This window comes from Delphinapterus leucas, chromosome 7 (assembly GCF_059928025.1).
Source record: "Delphinapterus leucas isolate spDelLeu-1000000601 "Yukka" chromosome 7, BTC_Dleu_Yukka2, whole genome shotgun sequence".
Lineage (NCBI taxonomy): Eukaryota > Metazoa > Chordata > Mammalia > Artiodactyla > Monodontidae > Delphinapterus > Delphinapterus leucas.
In genome coordinates, this window is record NC_143135.1 from 48,263,342 (window position 1) to 48,282,127 (window position 18,786).

The 18,786-nt window shown below is 44.8% G+C and overlaps 1 protein-coding gene and 1 long non-coding RNA gene across 3 annotated transcripts in view; one reads left to right on the plus strand and one right to left on the minus strand.

Annotated features, from left to right (window-relative positions):
* LOC111169179 (uncharacterized) overlaps positions 1-12,165 on the plus strand; it is a 53,769-nt gene extending 41,604 nt beyond the window's left edge. The window contains exon 3 of one of the 2 annotated variants that reach the window (XR_016393823.1): positions 5,846-12,165. This is a non-coding gene — a long non-coding RNA (uncharacterized LOC111169179). The other variant, XR_016393824.1, reaches the window with a different exon arrangement.
* Positions 1-16,953, minus strand: part of DNHD1 (dynein heavy chain domain 1) — a 67,175-nt gene extending 50,222 nt beyond the window's left edge. The window contains 6 exon segments of the mRNA XM_089915223.1: positions 5,323-5,479; positions 7,487-7,597; positions 7,677-7,880; positions 12,375-12,548; positions 15,702-16,515; positions 16,786-16,953. Coding sequence (XP_089771349.1) covers positions 5,323-5,479; positions 7,487-7,597; positions 7,677-7,880; positions 12,375-12,548; positions 15,702-16,515; positions 16,786-16,849 — 1,524 coding nt within the window. The 5' untranslated portion in view covers positions 16,850-16,953.
* Positions 16,954-18,786: the final 1,833 nt, after the last annotated feature.

Sequence of the window (18,786 nt, forward strand, 5' to 3'; positions counted from 1 at the left end):
AAGGCGGCCGATAGCTGCCACCTCTGGGCCTGTCCTGTTGAGGGACAGAGGGGAGACACCAGAAAGACATATTTGGCCAGATGGACCTTTTGTCCTTGCTGCTCTCCTATTCTTTCTGATGCTCAACAGAGCTTGTGATTAGAACTACGAGTTGTCTGTGGATTGTATTCTGCTAACTCTGAGCTCAGATCCCAGTCTTCTGAGATCCAGACCCAAGGCAGTTGAGACCTAAGCTAGGTGTGTCATATACGGACATGCCTTGGACTTGGCGAGGTGTCCTCTCCTGTGTTCTAGCAATACCCTCAATACCCAGTGCTTCCCACGTCATAGTCCTTAGTCCAGCGTACCATTATCTACTCGTGTGACTCATCGACTACACTGTAAATTCTCCAAGGAGGTGTCCGCCACACCTTATTTCATGTCTCTACTGCTTCAGACAGTGCCTGGCGTGGCCCGTTCCACAGTAAATGTTTACAAAAAGAACGTACCACCTCACACTGAAAGGGCTTACTGAGTGACAACTAGGATAAAACCATAAAAACAACAACAACAATAGTTATTGGCTTGGCCGAAAAGTTTGTTTAGGTTTTTCCATAACATCTTATCAGTATATGTGTTTAAAACCTCATCATTAGGGGCAATACCTTTAGAGTTCTAAGGAAATTTTTAAAACCTAGGATACTGTATCTAGCCACAGTATCACTGAAGTTTGAGGATGAATAAAGACATTTTTAGATATACAAAGACTAAAAATTCACCATCCACAGATCCTCTCTGGAAAAGAAATAAACAACAGTATATTTCTGACAGAGGAAAATGAATATAAGAGTATAAAGGGGTCTACAAGAAGCTCTGATGAGCAAAAAACAATTTGTGAAACACATCGTTAATTCTAAATGAGTAGCTGTAAAACAAGAATGTTCATGACAATCTAGAACTAAAATTCCAGGAGATATCAATAAAAGCATAGTGAGAAGGGCAGAGGGTGGGGAGAGGAAGAGAGGAGAAAAAGGAAATTAGAAGAGTGCTAAGGTTTTATTCTGCTTAGAAGAAAGATATAGACACAAACTCAACTTGGCATTCATTCAGTCAACAAATATTCACAGAGCACCTACTATATGGCATACACTATAGTAAGCAATAGAGACATATTAGTGAATGAAACAGATAAAAATCCCTACCCTCTTGTTGGGGGGGGGGAATACAAGAAACATAATAAGTAAATAATATACAATAAACATATAAATAATAAATTTATATTGTATGTGAAAATTATAAGTGCTGTGAGAAAAACAACAGAGCAGAAAAAGAGGAATCAGGAGTTCTCGTAATAATGGAGCTTTTACAATCTCAAATAGGGTGACTAGAGAAGGCCTCTCTGAGTGGGTGTTTTTAGGAACAGACATGAAAGAAACATCGTTATAAAAATACAAATTGAACAGCTACCTCTGTTAGGCAGGTGTATAAATGTCTTACATAGGCATTCAGCTGCAAGGAAGAGAAAACCAGAAAAAGTATGGCTTAAGCAAGTAAAGGTTTATTTAATGCAGTAAGAAATCCATGGATGGCATATTGCCCCAATAATATCAGTCAGAACAAAGCTCCCTCTATCTTCCTCTTCTTCCATCCTCAATATGCCTTTCACCCTCATCATGGTGAGATGGCTTCCCCAGCACCAGAAATGTCATCCACGGGTTAGGCAATACGACAGGAGTAAAGGTCCCAAAAGACATTCCAGTTGGATCTGCCTCTTTTTAAAAGTTTTCCCAGTGACTTCCACTTAAGTTTCATTGCCCAGAACTGAGTTACAAGCCTTTCTCCAGGTAGGAGTCTAAGAAAAGAAATAAAATCAAGATTCTGAAACTAAGAAAGATGAGTAGACACTGAGTAGTTCCTGGGCAATCACGAGAATAAAATGTATAACATCCAAATCAGAAGAGGATAGCAATAGCAACAAAAATGTAAAACAACCCAATGAAGGACAAAAAACACAAGGAAGACTCAAATAGAAAGCGTAGGAAATAGAAAACACCAAAATGAGATGGGAAAAACAAAGCCAAGCCTGTAATAGACCCTCAGACAAAACGTTTCCCAGCTCTTTCTAAGAGATATATATAAAACAAAGTAACAAAGGGAGGTTGAAAACAAAGGGATAGAAAAAGATAGTTCAAGCAAATGCTTGATGCTGTTAGTATCAGACAAAAGAGAACTCTAGTAGAAAAGTAGTAATAAGAGTGAAGACATTTTCATATCAATAAAGTTATGAACCTTTATGCACATAACAACATGATTTTGAAATACATGTTGCAAACCGAAAGAACATCAAGGAGACATTAATAAATCTATAGTCATAGGAGGGGATTTTTTTTTTTTTTTTTTTTTTTTCCGTACGCTGGCCTCTCACTGTTGTGGCCTCTCCCGTTGCGGAGCACAGGCTCCGGGCGCGCAGGCTCAGCGGCCATGGCTCACGGGCCCAGCCGCTCCGCGGGATGTGGGATCTTCCTGGACCGGGGCACGAACCCGTGTCCCCTGCATCGGCAGGCGGACTCTCAACCACTGCGCCACCAGGGAAGTCCATAGGAGGGGATTTTTAATGTATATCTCTCACTGACCACTAAATGTGATGTATGATTCTGGATTGGATCATAAAGCAGGGAAGAAAACATAGTTAAAAAGGACATTATTGAAATAATTGGCAAATTTTTAATAAGGATTGTGGGTTAGATAATAGAAGCTATCAAAGTGAAATTCCTAATTTTTTATAATTGTACTATAGTTATGGAAGAAAATGTCCTTGTTCTTACAAAAAACATACTGGCATATTTAGGGGTAAATGGACTTGATGTCTGCAACTCACTCTCAGATGGTTCAGCAAAATAATGTGCATACACATAGGGAAAGAAAAAGAGCATAAATGATAACATAAAAGGGAAAAAAATAACCATCTGGGTGAAAGGTATATGAGAATTTATTACACTATCCTTGCAACTCTCCTAATAAGTTTGAAATTACATCAAAATTAAAAGTTACACAAGGAAGGAAAGAAGGGAGGAAGGAAGGAAATGGGTTTATCCCAGTAATGCAAAGGTGGTCTAACACCGACAATTCACCATATTAACAGACTAAAGGAGAAAAATCCCATGATCATTTAAATAAAAGTAGAAAAAAAATCATTGGACAAAATTCAATACCCATTCATGAAAAAAAACCTCTTAACAAACTAGGAATTGATGGAAACTTCCTTAAAAATTGGTAAGAATGTCTACCAAACACTTGCATTTAATATCATTATTTATTTGTTTCTAATCTATTTGAGTTATTCAGTAATGCTACATTTTGATGGGCAGAAGCATGTTTTTATTTAGCACAGATTACAAGCTTGGTTCTGTAACAATCCAGTTGCCAGCTGTGTTGATTACTCATCGTCCCTCACTGCCCGCCCCCCACCTTTGGGGTGACTGCCAACAGGGACAGGTTCCATTCACTCTACATAGCAGCACAGAAAGAGGTAACTGTTGCATTTGCTTGTCCTTTCACTCTTTTTATGGTGATTTTTTTTAAATTAATTTTAATATAGACAATTTATTATTTTTATGGTTTATAATTTTTATATTTTAAGAAACCCTGAGATGATAAAAATATTATCCCATAATATCTTCTGAAAGCTTTTTGGATTTTTTTTTCATACTTAATGTCTTTTATCCACCATGAATTAATTTTTTTCTTTTTTTTTGGTTGCATTGGGTCTTTGTTGCTACACACGGGCTTTCTCTAGTTGCAGTGAGCGGGGGCTACTCTTCCTTGTGGTGCACAGGCTTCTCTTGTTGTGGAGCTCGGGCTCTACACGCGCGGGCTTCAGTAGTTGTGGCTTGCAGGCTCTAGAGCGCAGGCTCGGTAGTTGTGGCACACGGGCTTACTTGCTCTGCGGCATGTGGGATCTTCCCGGATCAGGGATCAAACCCATGTCCCCTGCGTTGGCAGGCATATCCTTAACCACTGCGCCACCAGGGAAGCCCCACCATGAATTAATTTTTGTGTATGGTATAGCAACTATTAGAAAACAGTAATGCTTTAAAATACCTTTTATAATAGCAACAAAAAATATCAAATGTCTAGTAATAAATCTAATGAAATATTTTCAAGACCTCTAAAGGAAACCTACAAAACCTTGTTAAGAGTAATTAAAGAGGGACATGCAGGGGACACGGGTTCGAGCCCTGGTCTGGGAGGATCCCACATGCCGTGGAGCAACTAGGCCCATGAGCCACAACTACTGAGCCTGTGCGTCTGGAGCCTGTGCTCCGCAACAAGAGAGGCCGCCATAGTGAGAGGCGCGCGCACCGCAATGAAGAGTGGCCCCCGCTTGCCACAACTAGAGAAAGCCCTCACACAGAAACGAAAGATGCAACACAGCAAAAATAAATTAATTAATTAATAAACTCCTACCCCCAACATCTTAAAAAAAAAAAGACGTACAAAAATGTTCATAACAGTTATTCACAATAGCAAAAAACTGGAACCAACGTAAGTGTCCATCAACAGGAAAGTTAACAAATAAATTGTGGTACATTTTTATAGTAAAACACTACATAGCAATACAAAAGAATGAACCACTACTACCTGCAATGTTATGGATAAATCTCACTAACATAATGTGGAGTGAAAAAAAGCCAGACGAAAAAGAGCACATGCTGTCTGATTCCATTTACATGAAATTCCAAATCGGACAAAATTAATCTATGGTGACAGAGGTCAGAGTAGTGGTTACCTTTGTGGAGGCACTGATGAGAGAGGTACCGGGGAGCTTGCTGAGGTGCTATAAATGCTCTATATCTTGACCTGCTGGTAGTTACATGGGTGTATACATATGCAAAAATTTCAATAAACTGTATTTAGGTGGCATGTATCACAGATACAAAGTAGGCACACGAAGGAAGGACTCCATGACTGGATGCTTCTGCCAGCCACAGTGGCCTGTCAAAGGTTCAAGATATGCTCAGACATGAGCCTAGCAGCACGAAAGATGAGGATTCCAACTCTCAAATTCTCTAATGCTCCTGGCACGAACAACTGAAAAAAACAGACTTCGTTATGTTCCTTTTCCTCTCTGCTCAAGGCCTTAGGAAAAGGTTGAGTCCAAGTCTCTGCCTACCTGTTATTAATCCATCCACCTAGAGCAGAGACTGCTGTTGCTGGACAGGACAATGGCTCTGAGCCAACTGCAGAGTCCAGAACACACAGGCAAGCTTAAGCCAAGAGAAGGCTGAAACACTGGCGAGTTCAGCTTGGAGAAAAAGCTCACAATAAATCGGAGCCTCTTACCAGATGAAGGATGGATGTGCAGAGATGCAGGCAGCGATGGAGCAGCCGCAGAGCTTTGTGGTTTTCCTTGGCTAGAGCCCGCCGTAGGTCCAGCAACTCGTAGCACTGATCTGCTTCATGGGGGAGCCAGGACACAGAGCGCAGCTCCTGCAGAAGCCTGGAATCAAGGACTAAACTGCTCAGAGCCAGCGACTCTGCCCTCTTACCTTGGACACCTTTGACTTCTTCCTAGCCCAGCTCACATCAGAATGAGCAAAGGTTTAGAGAGATTATAATATTCCCAGGGACCAACAGTGATAGCCTCCTCTTGAGGGTTCTTTGGAAGAGTTTAAGCCCAGGAAGTTGCTGGCTGGGGAACTCTTTGGGAAAGGCTTGGGGTATGTGCAAATGTTTTTTGTTTTTTTCTGTTTTATGTATTTAATTTTTTTTTAATTTTTGAATTTTATTTTATTTATTTTTTTATGCAGCAGGTTCTTATTAGTTATCTATTGTAAATGTTTACACTGAGTTACCTTTCTGCCAGGAAAGAGGGTCAAGGAGATCCCAAGGTGTGACTTAGAAGGAGAGAATGCAGAGGCTTCTTCCATGGAATAGGGGAAGCCAAGGGCCCTAACAGTCTAGATGGACAGGTAGGTTTTATTTTATTTTTTCTTTCTTTCTTTCTTTTTTACTATTTTTAACATCTTTATTGGAGTATAATTGCTTTACAATGTTGTGTTAGTTTCTGCTGTACAACAAAGTGAATCAGCTATATGTATACATATATCTCCATATCTCCTCCCTCTTGCGTCTCTCTCCCACCCTCCCTATCGCACCCCTCCAGGCGGTCACAAAGCACTGAGCTGATCTCCCTGTGCTATGCGGCTGCTTCCTACTATCTATCTATTTTACATTTGGTGGTGTATATAGGACAGGTAAGTTTTAGAATCAAAGGTGAGGAACCTCCAACTTCCCTATGGGGAAGTTTCATCCCTGACGAAACCCCACTTCTCTTATTCATTCCCCAAACAACCACCCTGAAAAATCTACATCTCTAAATATCCTTGAAAAAATGAAGGACCCCCCTAATAAGCAGAGGATGATCACAATGGGTGTAATTTATTCAGTACCTATTGGGGCACTGAACATGGTACTTTATATTCACAATCTCATTTAATTCTCACTACAGCTGTGAGTAGCAGAAATCTTCCTCTCTTGTTTTCAGATCAGGAAACTGGGGCTCTAAGAGTAAAGTCCCTTGCTAGTGTTCAGGACTTAAATTCAGATCTGTGCAGCCCAATTATGCCATGATGATTAAGCTAGACTGGAGGATACCTAGAGCAGAGTTTGCAAACTGGTAGCCCATGGGCCGAATTCAGACTGAAAAGGTTTTTATATGTACCACTAAGAGTTGGCCAGCACAGTGTTTTAATAAAAATTTTCACTAACCAGGTAAAATTAAGAGATTTGACAACAAAATGTGGATTCCCAGGTCATCCTGAAAAAATAATGTGGCTGACACACTGGACCCATGTTCCCCATTGCAACAGTCAGTTGGAACTAAGTAGTGACTGTCCTCTTTAGGTGCAATCTCCAAACTGATTGCAGTCCCACACTCCCTAAAGTCTTGAGTCGAACCCACTGCATTTCTTCCATAGCTCCTCCTTGGGACCTGTAGGCATCTGAGCTTGCAACTCCTATCACAGAACATAACTGGAGTGGTTGAAGAGTTGTGCAGAGAAAGCAAGAAAGTACTGAAAATAGGAGTAACTAAGCTTTTCTTAAAAAATAAAAAGAATCCAAGTAATACCATAGTAAGAGCAGAGTTTCAAACACCTGCATTATCATCCTCAAATTTGATATTTAATAATTGTATGATCTGGGGCAAGTTGATGTAGAAATTAATTAATACATAGAGCTATGTTCAGAATATATTATTCAGAGAAAAAAACTGGTTACTTAACAATATGTAAAGTATGATCACATTGGTATATGTGATGGAAAAAAAGACTACAAGGATATGCAACAAAATGTTTGTCATGGTTATTTGTAGATGGTGAGACTGAAGATTTTTTTCCTTTGTGCTTTTTTTTTGTATTTTCCAAATCTTCTACGATGAACGTGTTGTTACTTCTTGTAAAATAATTTTTTAAAGTTCATTGAAGTTGTGTTTTGAAGACCTCACCTGCTAATATGGAGTAGCCCAACTCCAAAGTGGGGCACGGCAAAGAGCAGATGCTTCTCTAGGAAAGTCCGGTGCCGGTGCAGCCTCTGCAACTTCACACCCTTCTTCCAGCTACAGATCAGAGGGCAGTGACAGTGGCTGTTGCTCTTTATGACACTTCTTCCCAAATCCCATACCCGTCATCACCTACCAGGCCAAGGTCTTGCGTAAGAGGAAATACTTGAAGAACGGAATGAACTGGAGCTGTTGCCAGAGGACAGAGCGGTGGTGCCAGGTACCCAGCGTCATTGCCTCACTGCCCTCCACAGGGTGTACGTGCAGGACCCCAAAGGGAGAGAAGATGTAGTGCTCAGAATTCACCTTGTTGGGTGGTACCACCATCAGGCTGTAAGGTCTTTAAGAAAGGGCACAGATCAGTGGGAGCCTTGCAAACTTGTACAGACTCCAGGGAGGGACAAAAGAAGGAGAGGAAGGGGGAAATAAGGAGGCAGGAAAGAAGGCGGAAGAAAGTGGGAAGAGGGGAAAGAGAGAAGAATGATCTTCAAACCAGAAAGATGGAATATTAAGAAGAAACAGAAGCCAAAAATAGGTGGGAAGAAAGAAAAAGACCCCTAGCCAGTCCCAAGAAGTTCCTATCTCCAGACCCAGAGAGCTAACATCCCATCAAATCTAAGATGCCATCAGTTGTAAGCTTGCAGCATTTTTAAAATTATTTATTTGTTTGTTTATTTATTTATTTATTTAGGCCATGCCAGTTCCTAGTTGCAGCATGCATGCGGGATCTAGTTCCCCAACCAGGGACTGAACCCACGCCCCCTGCATTGGGAGCGAGGAGTCCCACCCACTGGCCCACCAGGGAAGTCCCTAGTTGCAACATTTTCTTATGAAATGCTAAAATTAAAAAATGCCACCAATATGATATGCCACCAATTTGTAAGCTGCATCACAATTTCAGAGATGTTGAAATGTGAAAAAAAATGTGCATCTTAGAAATGATAAAATATGTATATCCCTAGATGCTGAAATAACATGCAGAGATAATCAGGGAATGCTGTTTGGAGTAACTGAGAATGGGGAAAAGCAAGAGTAGCTAGAAGACTACACAGGCCAATAAAGAGGAAAACTGCCACCTAGTGAACCAGACAAGTACCTCCAGAGCCATCTTAAAATCCTACTAAGTTGTCTTATTTCAAGAAAATGCGCCTACATCCCACACTAAATACAATTTATATGTAACTATATAGTAGTTGCAGAAAACTAGTTGCCATAATGCTATGTTTGGGCACATTTAATAAAGCATTTATTCATTTTTTAAAATATTTATTTTTGGGGCTTCCCTGGTGGCGCAGTGGTTGAGAGTCCACTTGCCGATGCAGGGGACACGGGTTCGTGCCCTGGTCCGGGAAGATCCCACATGCCGCGGAGCGGCTGGGCCCGTGAGCCATGGCCGCTGAGCCTGTGCGTCCGGAGCCTGTGCTCCGCAACGGGAGAGGCCACAACAGTGAGAGGCCCGCGTATCACAAAAAAACAAAAAACAAAACAAAAAAAACAAATCTACATGACTCAAGCCCCCTCTCTTAACCACTGGGTCAGTTGGCATCCCACAGGGTAGCTACCTACCCTAACTGAAGCCTGACTTCCCAAGGGAATACTCCTTCCCCTGTGGCCTTCTTAATGGAGGCTACTCTTCCTGCACAGGGCCAAGAGTCAGGGATAGCTAAGCAAAGACTCTAAGGAAGTCAAGGAATATGTTCTCCCCTAAGTATAAATCAAAATCTAGGACAGGGAGTTCCCTGGTGGCCTAGTGGTTAGGATTCCGGGCTTCCACTGCTGTGGCCCAGGTTCAATCCCTGGTCAGGGAACTGAGATCCCACAAGCCATGTGGTATGACAAAAAAAAAAAAAAAACTAGGACAAATAAAAGAAAAAAACATTTTTTATAAATTTATTTATTTTATTTATTTATTTTTGGCTGTGTTGGGTCTTTGTTGCTGCACACGGGCTTTCTCTACTTGCAGTGAGCGTAGGCTACTCTTCGTTGTGGTGCATGGGCTTCTCATTGCAGTGGCTTCTCTTGCTGCGGAGCACGGGCTCTAGGTGCGCAGGCTTCAGTAGTTGTGGCATGAGGCCTCAGTAGTTATGGCTTGCGGGCTCTAGAGCGCAGGCTCAGTAGTTGTGGCGCACGGGCTTAGTTGCTCCGCGGCATGTGGGATATTCCTGGACCACATATCGAACACGTGTCCCCTGCACTGGCAGGAGGATTCTTAACCACTGCGCCGCCAGGGAAGTACCAAGAAAATTTCGATAAATGCAAATACTTTGAAAGAAAACCTGTTACATGGCAAATAAATAAAGTGAAACAAAAAATGCCAGTTTCCTCTTTTACTGATGGTGCACTTGAAATTTGGACCAACACTCCCACTTGAGAACAACTAGAAAAACTGGGCAAAGTATCTGGATAAAATATGAAAATCATCAGATAACCCACAAATCAATCCCCTGGGCTTCCAGTTGGGACCCTGGTTACAACACAGGTTGAACCAGAAAACACCTCCCTCCTTGGTGTGGGCTCCCAGCTGCAACTTCTGCTGTTTAGCTTTCTGAGTCTGTTGAAAGCTCAGCTCCTCTTCTCCATCTTTCAGGAGCATATAGTAAAACTGACACACCATTGCCTCTACTGGAATCTCTGGCGAAAAGCAGAACCAAGTGCGAAACTCACTTCATTGGGTCCCTTCTTTGACAGATGTTGGTGCTGTGATTATTCACTGCCTTTTTAGTTCGCTTGCTCATGGTTTCTTGTCTCTCTCTGTGCCTAATTGTCTTTGATTGTGCTGCTTCTCTGACTATGACTGAGCTGATAGTTGAAAGCCCTAAGCTTGTAATTTTCTTTCTGTAGGCTCTCCACCATGGTCAATAGGCATCTCATCCAACATTGCTACCATTACTATCACTACTGCCGGACAGTCAAGTGTAGCAGCCGCTAGGTGTCAGTAGGTAGGTTATCACTTTCAACCACAGTGACTAATTAATTGTGATGCCACTATAGGTCATGGATTACTAGTATACTATTTCCCATTAAGAAGGAGGCCGGTACTGTCCAAGGCCAAGGACATTACCAAAATAATATCAAAATCCCATATTTGAGGATTGTTTCCTGGGACCACTCGTAATATCAGGTACTATATCAGAGTTCGGTCAGGAAAACAGAAATTGCATTAGGAATTTCAACAAAGTGAATTTAACAGAGAAAATGTGTTTTAGAAAAAGTGTCATAGGACACCTAAAAAGCAAAAAGGGAATATTAAGCGCAGAGACAATAACTGCAGGAAATGGACGCCAGCCCTAGAACCAGAGGAGCAAAAGGAAGAGGTTTCTCTAAGAAGGAGATGCTGCCTGGCTGTTCCTAGTATATAAGGAGTTTGCAGGGGTGTGTGTGTGGGGGGGGGTGCCTTGCAGAGCGGTGACTCAGAACTCTGATGGGAAGATGCTACCCAGCTGGCGTTGGTCCCTCTCAGGATCAGAGGAGGCTGATTCAGAAACTTCCAGCTGCTGCCAGAGTGAAAGACATGAAGAACAAGCCAAGGAAGGACAGAGTCCCTTCTCCTCTCATCCTGCTGTCCAGTCTCCTTCTAGCACCCCCTATTAATCGAACCTAACAGGACGCTGGCTGAAAAAGGAGAAATGAAGTTTGCAGTCCCAGCCCCAGTATTACAAAGCAGGAAGAGGAGAGCAGAACTAGAGCCAAGAGACCATTGCTTAATAACTGGCACAATGCTCTCAGTGAACTTTCGTTAAATGAACTGATCAGTAAATCAATGGATGGTACAGCTCACTAGCGCCACCTAAGTTCAGGAGGAAGAGGTCACTGTAGATGCAGGAAATCAGGCTCCCTGGGAGTGGGTATCAGATACTGCTTAACAGTGTGGACATTTGAGTTAAGACCGTCCTAGGTTTAAGTCCTTTTTCCATCACTTACTATGTGGTCTTGGACCAGTTACTTAACCTCTCTAGGCATCGGTCTATTCACCTCATATATGGAAATAATAATGGCACCTATCTGGTAGGTGGGGATTAAATGACACATGTATATAGAAAAGCTTGAGTAATGGTAATTATTATTGTTATTTCTGGGAAGAGAAGAGACTTGAATAAAGCATTTAAAAATACTAAGATTTGGATCTAATGGAAGAAAGTGAATGAATGCCTCTCAAGTCATGTGGATTGAGACTTGTTTTTATCGCACAGAGATAAAATTAGGACGAAAATGTAGAAGTAAAAAGAAAGTACTCTAAGAACAGGATGCCTTGCAAAACACAAAGCTTCCCTGAGAGTGTAAAGATTTAAACAAACACCAAGATTCTTGCATTGGAGTTAGAAGAGATCACCATTAAATTCCCTTCTGAGGCGATGACCAAATGTTTCTATCACTCTAGGACAGAACAAAGAAGACAGAGAAAAAAGTAGAAAAGAATGACTAAGACAAAAAGCTATGAGAGGGCTTCCCTGGTGGCGCGGTGCTTGAGAGTCCGCCTGCCGATGCAGGGGACAGGGTTCGTGCCCCGGTCCGGGAGGATCCCATGTGCCGCGGAGCGGCTGGGTCCGTGAGCCATGGCCACTGAGCCTGTGCGTCCGGAGCCTGTGCTCCGCAACGGGAGAGGCCACAACAGTGAGAGGCCCGCGTACCGGAAAAAAAAAAAAAAAAAGAGTGGAGAGGAAGCTGAGGAGAAGGGAAGACAGAGGGAAACCAGGAGACAGAGGAGAAATGAGAGGGAAGAGGAGAAAGATAGGAGAGGAGCGGGTCTAGAGAGGAGGAGGGGGGTGGGGAGGCAGCACGGGAGGAAGTCCGGGGGCGGGAGGAGTAGGACAGGGGTCTAGGCGTGCGCTCTCACCGAAAGTCGCGGCTGGGAGCCACGTTGAGATAGAGGAAGTGGATCTTCTTCAGGTATCTCTCTGTCTTCATTACGGTCATTATCTGGCTACCCAGGAGGGAAGTCTGCGGTAAGAAGCCAGTGCTTCTTTTTTGGAAGATCTCCTCCCCAGGAACTTCCGAGTCAAGCTGAGACCTGTATGATAAAAAATCAGGAGAGGAGAGGCAGAGCAAAGCGGTCAGGTGGCCACTGTCAGCCAGTGAATGAAGGAGCTAGATCAGGTGCCTGAGAGGACCTGATGTGACCTTGTCAGAGCCTGTCGACCATCTACACCCAAAGGTTCACATACTGAGCAAATACAGCCCATGAGGAGATACAGTCAGGCAACTGTATTCGTACACCTGTGTGTGAATAACCTCTCCCTTTCTGATAAGTGAATAATCATTCTGGATTGATTGTGATTACTATGATGTCAGTATTACATAATATTGAGTAAAAGTAATGGGAATACTTGGCTGTCCCAACTCATCACCTTGCAAGCGCACGGTCCTGGATTTCTTCCCTCTGGCAGCCTTCCTAACATTCTTGATCTCCTATCTTTGCCCCCGTTATACCTGCTTTCCAACCCTGCGTGATTTCCATGCTTGTGATTCTTCCTTACTCTTCCTCTATCATCACCCAACTTCCAGCTTCACATCCATCTCTTCCCAGCCGGGATCCGATGATGCATCCTTCAGCCCACTCAAGCCTGCACCAGTACCAACAATCTTCCTACACTTCTACCATACCAGTCGATAAAAATGGTATTAAAATTAATTATTCAAGAAGCCAAAAGTCAATTACCTGGACTAATAATTTTGGTTAGAGCACAAAAATAAAACTCTCTGAAAAATTAATCCAAGTATATTCGTGTCATTAATTGACCCAAATCTAGATCAACAGAACAAGTTACCCCAGGGATACAATGCAATCCTATTCTAAAGTTCACATCAACAGTAGGGTTTATGATTTTGACGTCAGATCAGGACATCTTAATGGTGTAACTGCTATTAAAGATTCATTTCCTCAATAATTAAAGTGCTACATGATCTAAGTAGGTTCAAAAGATCTCAGAACAAAGGAATGTCATCAGCTCCTCTATAGATTCCTGGTGTCCAGTCTCATCTGTGGGCTCAATCTGCTCGATGTCTTAGTACAAGTCCTCAGGGAGCTACCCCTTGCAGTCTCCTCAGCTGCTATTCCAGGCCTCAACCTACCCCCCCCACCTATGCCCAGCCCTGCTGAGCTCCCAGTCACCTTCTCTGCCTCCATCTCTGCCCAGGGGAAACTGAGGCTCTCAGCCATGAGATAACTCCCTCAAGTTCAGCTGCCTTTCCACACATTTATCTGTACATATTTCCATCCTAATCTTGTCTCCTAATTTGCAAGGAAGGAGTGACTTTCTTCTCTGCAAGGCTAACTCATCCATTTGTGCTCGGGATCACTTATCCCGCCTTCATGATGTATTTTTTCTTTTTTTAAGATTTTTATTTGATGTGGACCATTTTTTTTTAAAGTCTTTATTGAATTTGTTACAATATTGCTTCTGTTTTATGCTTCGATTTTTTGGCCCTGAGGCATGTGGGATCTTAACTCCCCAACCAGGGATCGAATCCGCAGCCCCTGCATTGGAAGGTGAAATCTTAACCACTGGACCGCCAGGGAAGTTCCCTTCATGATGTATTTTCAATCTCTTCTTCTTTGACTGTTAGCCTATATTTATTCATTCACTCTACAAATATTTATTGAGCACTTACTTCTCAAGCACCGTCTTAAAGACTATAAACATCTCTCCATTTTTTGGAGTCCTACTCAGACACCACTCTTCTTTCAATCTGCTGTCCTAATCTCTTTCCCTTTCAAGCCAAGCTTCATGGAAGAATAACAAAACGTGATTTCCACTTCTTCACCTTCCATTCACTCCTGTATGCAGTACAATCTGCCTTCCTCCTCACAAAATGCCACTGAAACCTCTCTCACCAACCTCTTCCTTATTGCTAAATTCAATGAGTATTTCTCATTGAAACGCCTCTGACGTGCTTTCCCCTAACTCTGATGTGTACACACACACACACACACACACTCCAGAGGAGCAGCCAGGGGAAAGGCAGTGTTCTTAGATTTTTATAGCACTTAACACAAATTGTAATGATACTTTACTTAAATCAACGTACTTAACATCTATCTCCCTTAACTAAGCTGTAAAACCCCAGGGAAGAGCTTGAGTCTCTCTTACCACTTCTGTATCCTCACCATCTAGCAGTTCCTGATATATATTAGATAACCAATAATACTTCTTGAATGTGTCAATGCCTGGGAGGCCAGGCCTGGGGAACATGGTACAAATTAAGTCACATTAGCTAGGCCTCAGAGGTTTACCGCCAGCTCCAAAGAGAGGACAAAGAACTTGGCTTCTTGCTAACATCTCAGCCCATTCTCACTCAAGTTAGGTTCCCCCGGGAAAGGAGACTTATACTTAGGGCCCAGGGAAGATCTTTGACAAGAAGAGTCTGCTGGGGTTACTGAAGGCATACACTGTTGGCACTGGCCACCTGTCACCAGGCCCCCAGGAGCCTGCCTATCTGCCCACCATTAAGACTTCAGGAAAAACTTGACCCAGCCATTAACTTAGAGCAAAAATTGAGAAAGCCAAGCTAGATTAAAGGTAAAACTACCCTTCTTCCCAGACAGTGAATATGTCACAGACAAGCTGGCCAGAGGACAAGGAGAAATTCCAAGATTAGAGTTAGAGAACTCTCAGAAGAGGGGGTCTCTAGAGGCATTCTGAAACCCTGAAGAGAGCAGTGAGAGCCAGATTGGGGAGAAAATCACCTCTCCAGGGGCCAGGATCCCCTCACTCGCAGGGCAGGAAGAAGGCTCTGGAAGGTCAGAATGAAAGTCCTATCTGTCAGTGCTGCCAAATGTAATGTGCCTTGGAGCTGGCTTAGTTCACACAGACATGAGTGGGAAGGGTCCTCAGACAAGCGCTCACCTAGGAGCATCCTGAGGGAAGGACCTGGATCAAACATCCGGCACCCAGCACTAGGTAGGCCCAGAGGCCAGACTCAGGCATTACGAACAAGTGAGAAAAACAACTAAGCGCTATATGAAAAAGAAGTCTAGAAACTCTGGAGACTCAAGCTATTGTCTGAAGCTTTGGCTTCCTCATCGTTGACTTTTGATTTTCATTCATGTCTGCATTTCCCTATGGGGATTAACACTGAGACCACTGGGTTTATTTTGCAGACAGAAAGGAAGAGGGTTCTTCCTCTTTTTTGCTCAAAGCCCCAGACTAGGTCCCTCACTTACTTAGTCTCTCTTCTTCCGACAGGCTCCTCTTCTGCGTTGTCACCGTCACTGCTTTCATACTGTACAGGGATGTCCGTCGCTAGTGCCAAGGGCAGGAGGCTAAGGCCATCTAGCCAGTGGGCCTCTTCCAGGGCCACCTCAGTACCAACAATACCCAGGCTGTGCTGTAGCTCAGGCAGTGTCAATGGTCGTAGCCATGTGGCCAGCCCCTCCTCTAATTGCTGCCCTCCCCACTGGGCCTGCACAAAAGGGCAGGCTGGGCGTGGGGGCCCGTGATGGAACCTCTGCTTCTGGGGATAGCAGTCAACATGGGAGGTGCCCTCTAACAAAGAGGTGTCTCGGGGAAAGGCCTGGTCTATGGCACCTAGCAGGTCCAGCTGGAGCTGGGCCTGGACCCAGGGTGCCCAGCGGTATAGCTGCTCCAGGAAAGGCAGCAAATCAAGGCGACCAACAAGCAGCGCACGATATGGAGGCAGCAGACCCAGCACTGTGTACATGTAGTACCAAGCTGCAGGGCTGCCATCCTGCAGCACTGCTGAGAACAGAGTTTGGAGCTCAGCTACCAGGAGCTCCAGCACTGCAGGCTGCCCTGGCTGAGTCACTGCCTTCAGAAACTGCCTCTGTTTTCCCTGACAGGCCCAGCGCTGCTCTGCTGTGTCTAGGACACCTACAGAGTGCCGAGATTCAAGGGCTTTAGATGACGCCTCTTCATCCGAGACCAAGAGGAGCCAGGCATTCAACTGCTGTCGAACTGACCCTGCCCACTGCTCAGGATCCGACTGCCAGTTCCAGGTTCCTGGTTGCTGGATCTCACCTGCTTAGTTCAGCCCAAGAGAGGGCAAGAGAAGGGGGCTTAGGCTCTGGGCAGGGTCAAAGGGATTGGGAGAAAGGGGAAGGGAGGGACTTAGGACAGGAAAATGGATGGAGCTGCAGGACAGAGCTAGACCAGCAGAGGGCCTTTCCTGAGACCCTCAACCGACCCCACAGATTCCCCCCAAGACTGCTAAAAAGCAGGCCCAGGACAGAGGTAGGGCCCTCCCTGCACAAAAGTCCCTTCCCACTGCCCAGAACACTGTCCCCTCACCTGGCCTAAGGGGCACAGGAGGCAAGGGAAGGGAAGAGATTGGTATCTGCTGGTGAGGTTTCATGGGGAAGTGCCTGCTGGAAAAATGGATGAACTTAGACTTGGGTCCTAGGCACAGGCTCGCTCTACTCACAGCCACCTCCACCCAGAGACTCGCACACACACGTGTGATCACTTGTAGACACACACACACCGAAAGGGCTCACTCAGAGGACCTTAGAACAGCAGGGAACTGTCACTGGGATTGGAGCCTGGCGATCGCCTGAAGGGAGGAACAGGTCGTCACTCAGAGGCAGCAAAGCCCCAGTCCCATTTGCCTATGGGCTGAGGGATGTGTCGAGGACAGAAAGCAGAGGGGTGGGTACAGAGAACTACTTGGTTGGATGGAGTGGGGCGCGGGGTAGACCGGAGAGGGCCGGGCTGGAAGGAGGAGGAAAGAAGGAAGAGGAGGGGAGGAAAGGGAGGGGAGGAGGGTCCGTAGGAGCGCAGGAGAAGGGGACACGCCTGGGGGCAGTGGCGAGAGTGGGTGTCTCGGGGGTGGTGCGGGGAGCGGTGCGAAAGGAAGCTGATCCCCAGCAGCAGACTCACCCGCAGCCCCACCCCCTCCCAGCGGTTACAACAGTTACTGGATCGCTTGAGGCCCGAGCCTCCTTTGAGAGCCCGGGGCGAAACCAGAAAGGGGCGGGGCCTAGGGGGGAGGGGCCGAGCCCAGGCCAAACCTACAGGCTGCCTGCCGGCCTTGGGAACAGGCCGTCTGACCGGTTGGGTCTGGAAAAGAGCTACGTGGTTGATTTGGGGAAGTCGCAATCCTGAGGGCGTCGTGGGCAGGTGTAATGCACGTGCCTGTTTATCTATTACTGAGCCTGTAAGCTGCCACGGGCACCAGCAAGCAGTCTTTGGGACACTCCCCAACCCGACACACACTCGCACGTATCTGCCTAGCCCACCTCACCCCCTGCAAAAAACCCAAACAAGACAAACTCCTTGATCACAGGGAGCTCAAAATTGGGGTTGGAGGTGGGGGGAACGCCTGAATGATTACAATGGATATAGAAACTCAGCACGTGATAGAGTCCCACCTCTGCTTTATAAATCTGATAAGAATCCCAAACTTAAAATGTCCAAAACCAGACTCCTAACTGCCTCCCTTCCAAATAAACCTGTTCCTTTCACTGTCTTCCCCATTTCAGTGAATACCCAGTCCATTTTTCCAGTTGCTTGGGTCAAAATTTAGCGTCACCTTTGACTCCCCTCTCCCCCCACACACATCCCATGTCTAATGCTTTAGCAAATTTTGTTAAGCTATAGCTTCAAAATATATCCAAAATCCAACTATTTCTCACCACCCTAAGAGCTAAACCTTGGTCTAGGCCACTATCACCTCTCACCTAGATTATTCCATAGACTTCTAACTGGTCTCTGTTTCCTCCCTTGCCCCTACAATCTGCTCTTTTCAGAGCAGCCAGTGACCTTTTTCAAATACAGGCAGATCCTATGACTCCTCTGCTCAAAACTCACTAATGCCTTATCATCTCATTCCCTCAGGAAAGCCGAAGTCCTACACAGCCTACAATTTGCTATCTCATCAGCTGGCTGCTACCTCTGTGGCCTTTTGACCATCTATCCCTATTCACACCACTCCTCTGTGCCTGGATCACACTGAGCATGCTCCCACCCCCCACCCCCCGCCAGAGCCTTCATACAGTACATCTCTGCTTACGGTTCATTTAGAAAACAGAGAAGTTTTCTGTGGCTGTGTAACCAATTGCCACAAACTAAGCAGCTTTAAAACAACATCCATTTAGTATCTCACAGTTCTGTACATCGATGCCCAGCATGGCCTGACTGGGTTCTCTGCTCAGGATATCATAAGCCTGAAAGGTCAGCTGGGCTGAGCTCTTGTCTGGAGGCTCTGGGGGAAAATCCTCCTCCAAGCTCATTCTTGTTGTTGACAGGATTCAGTTTCTTGCGGTTGTGGGACTGAGGTCCCTGTTTCCTCCT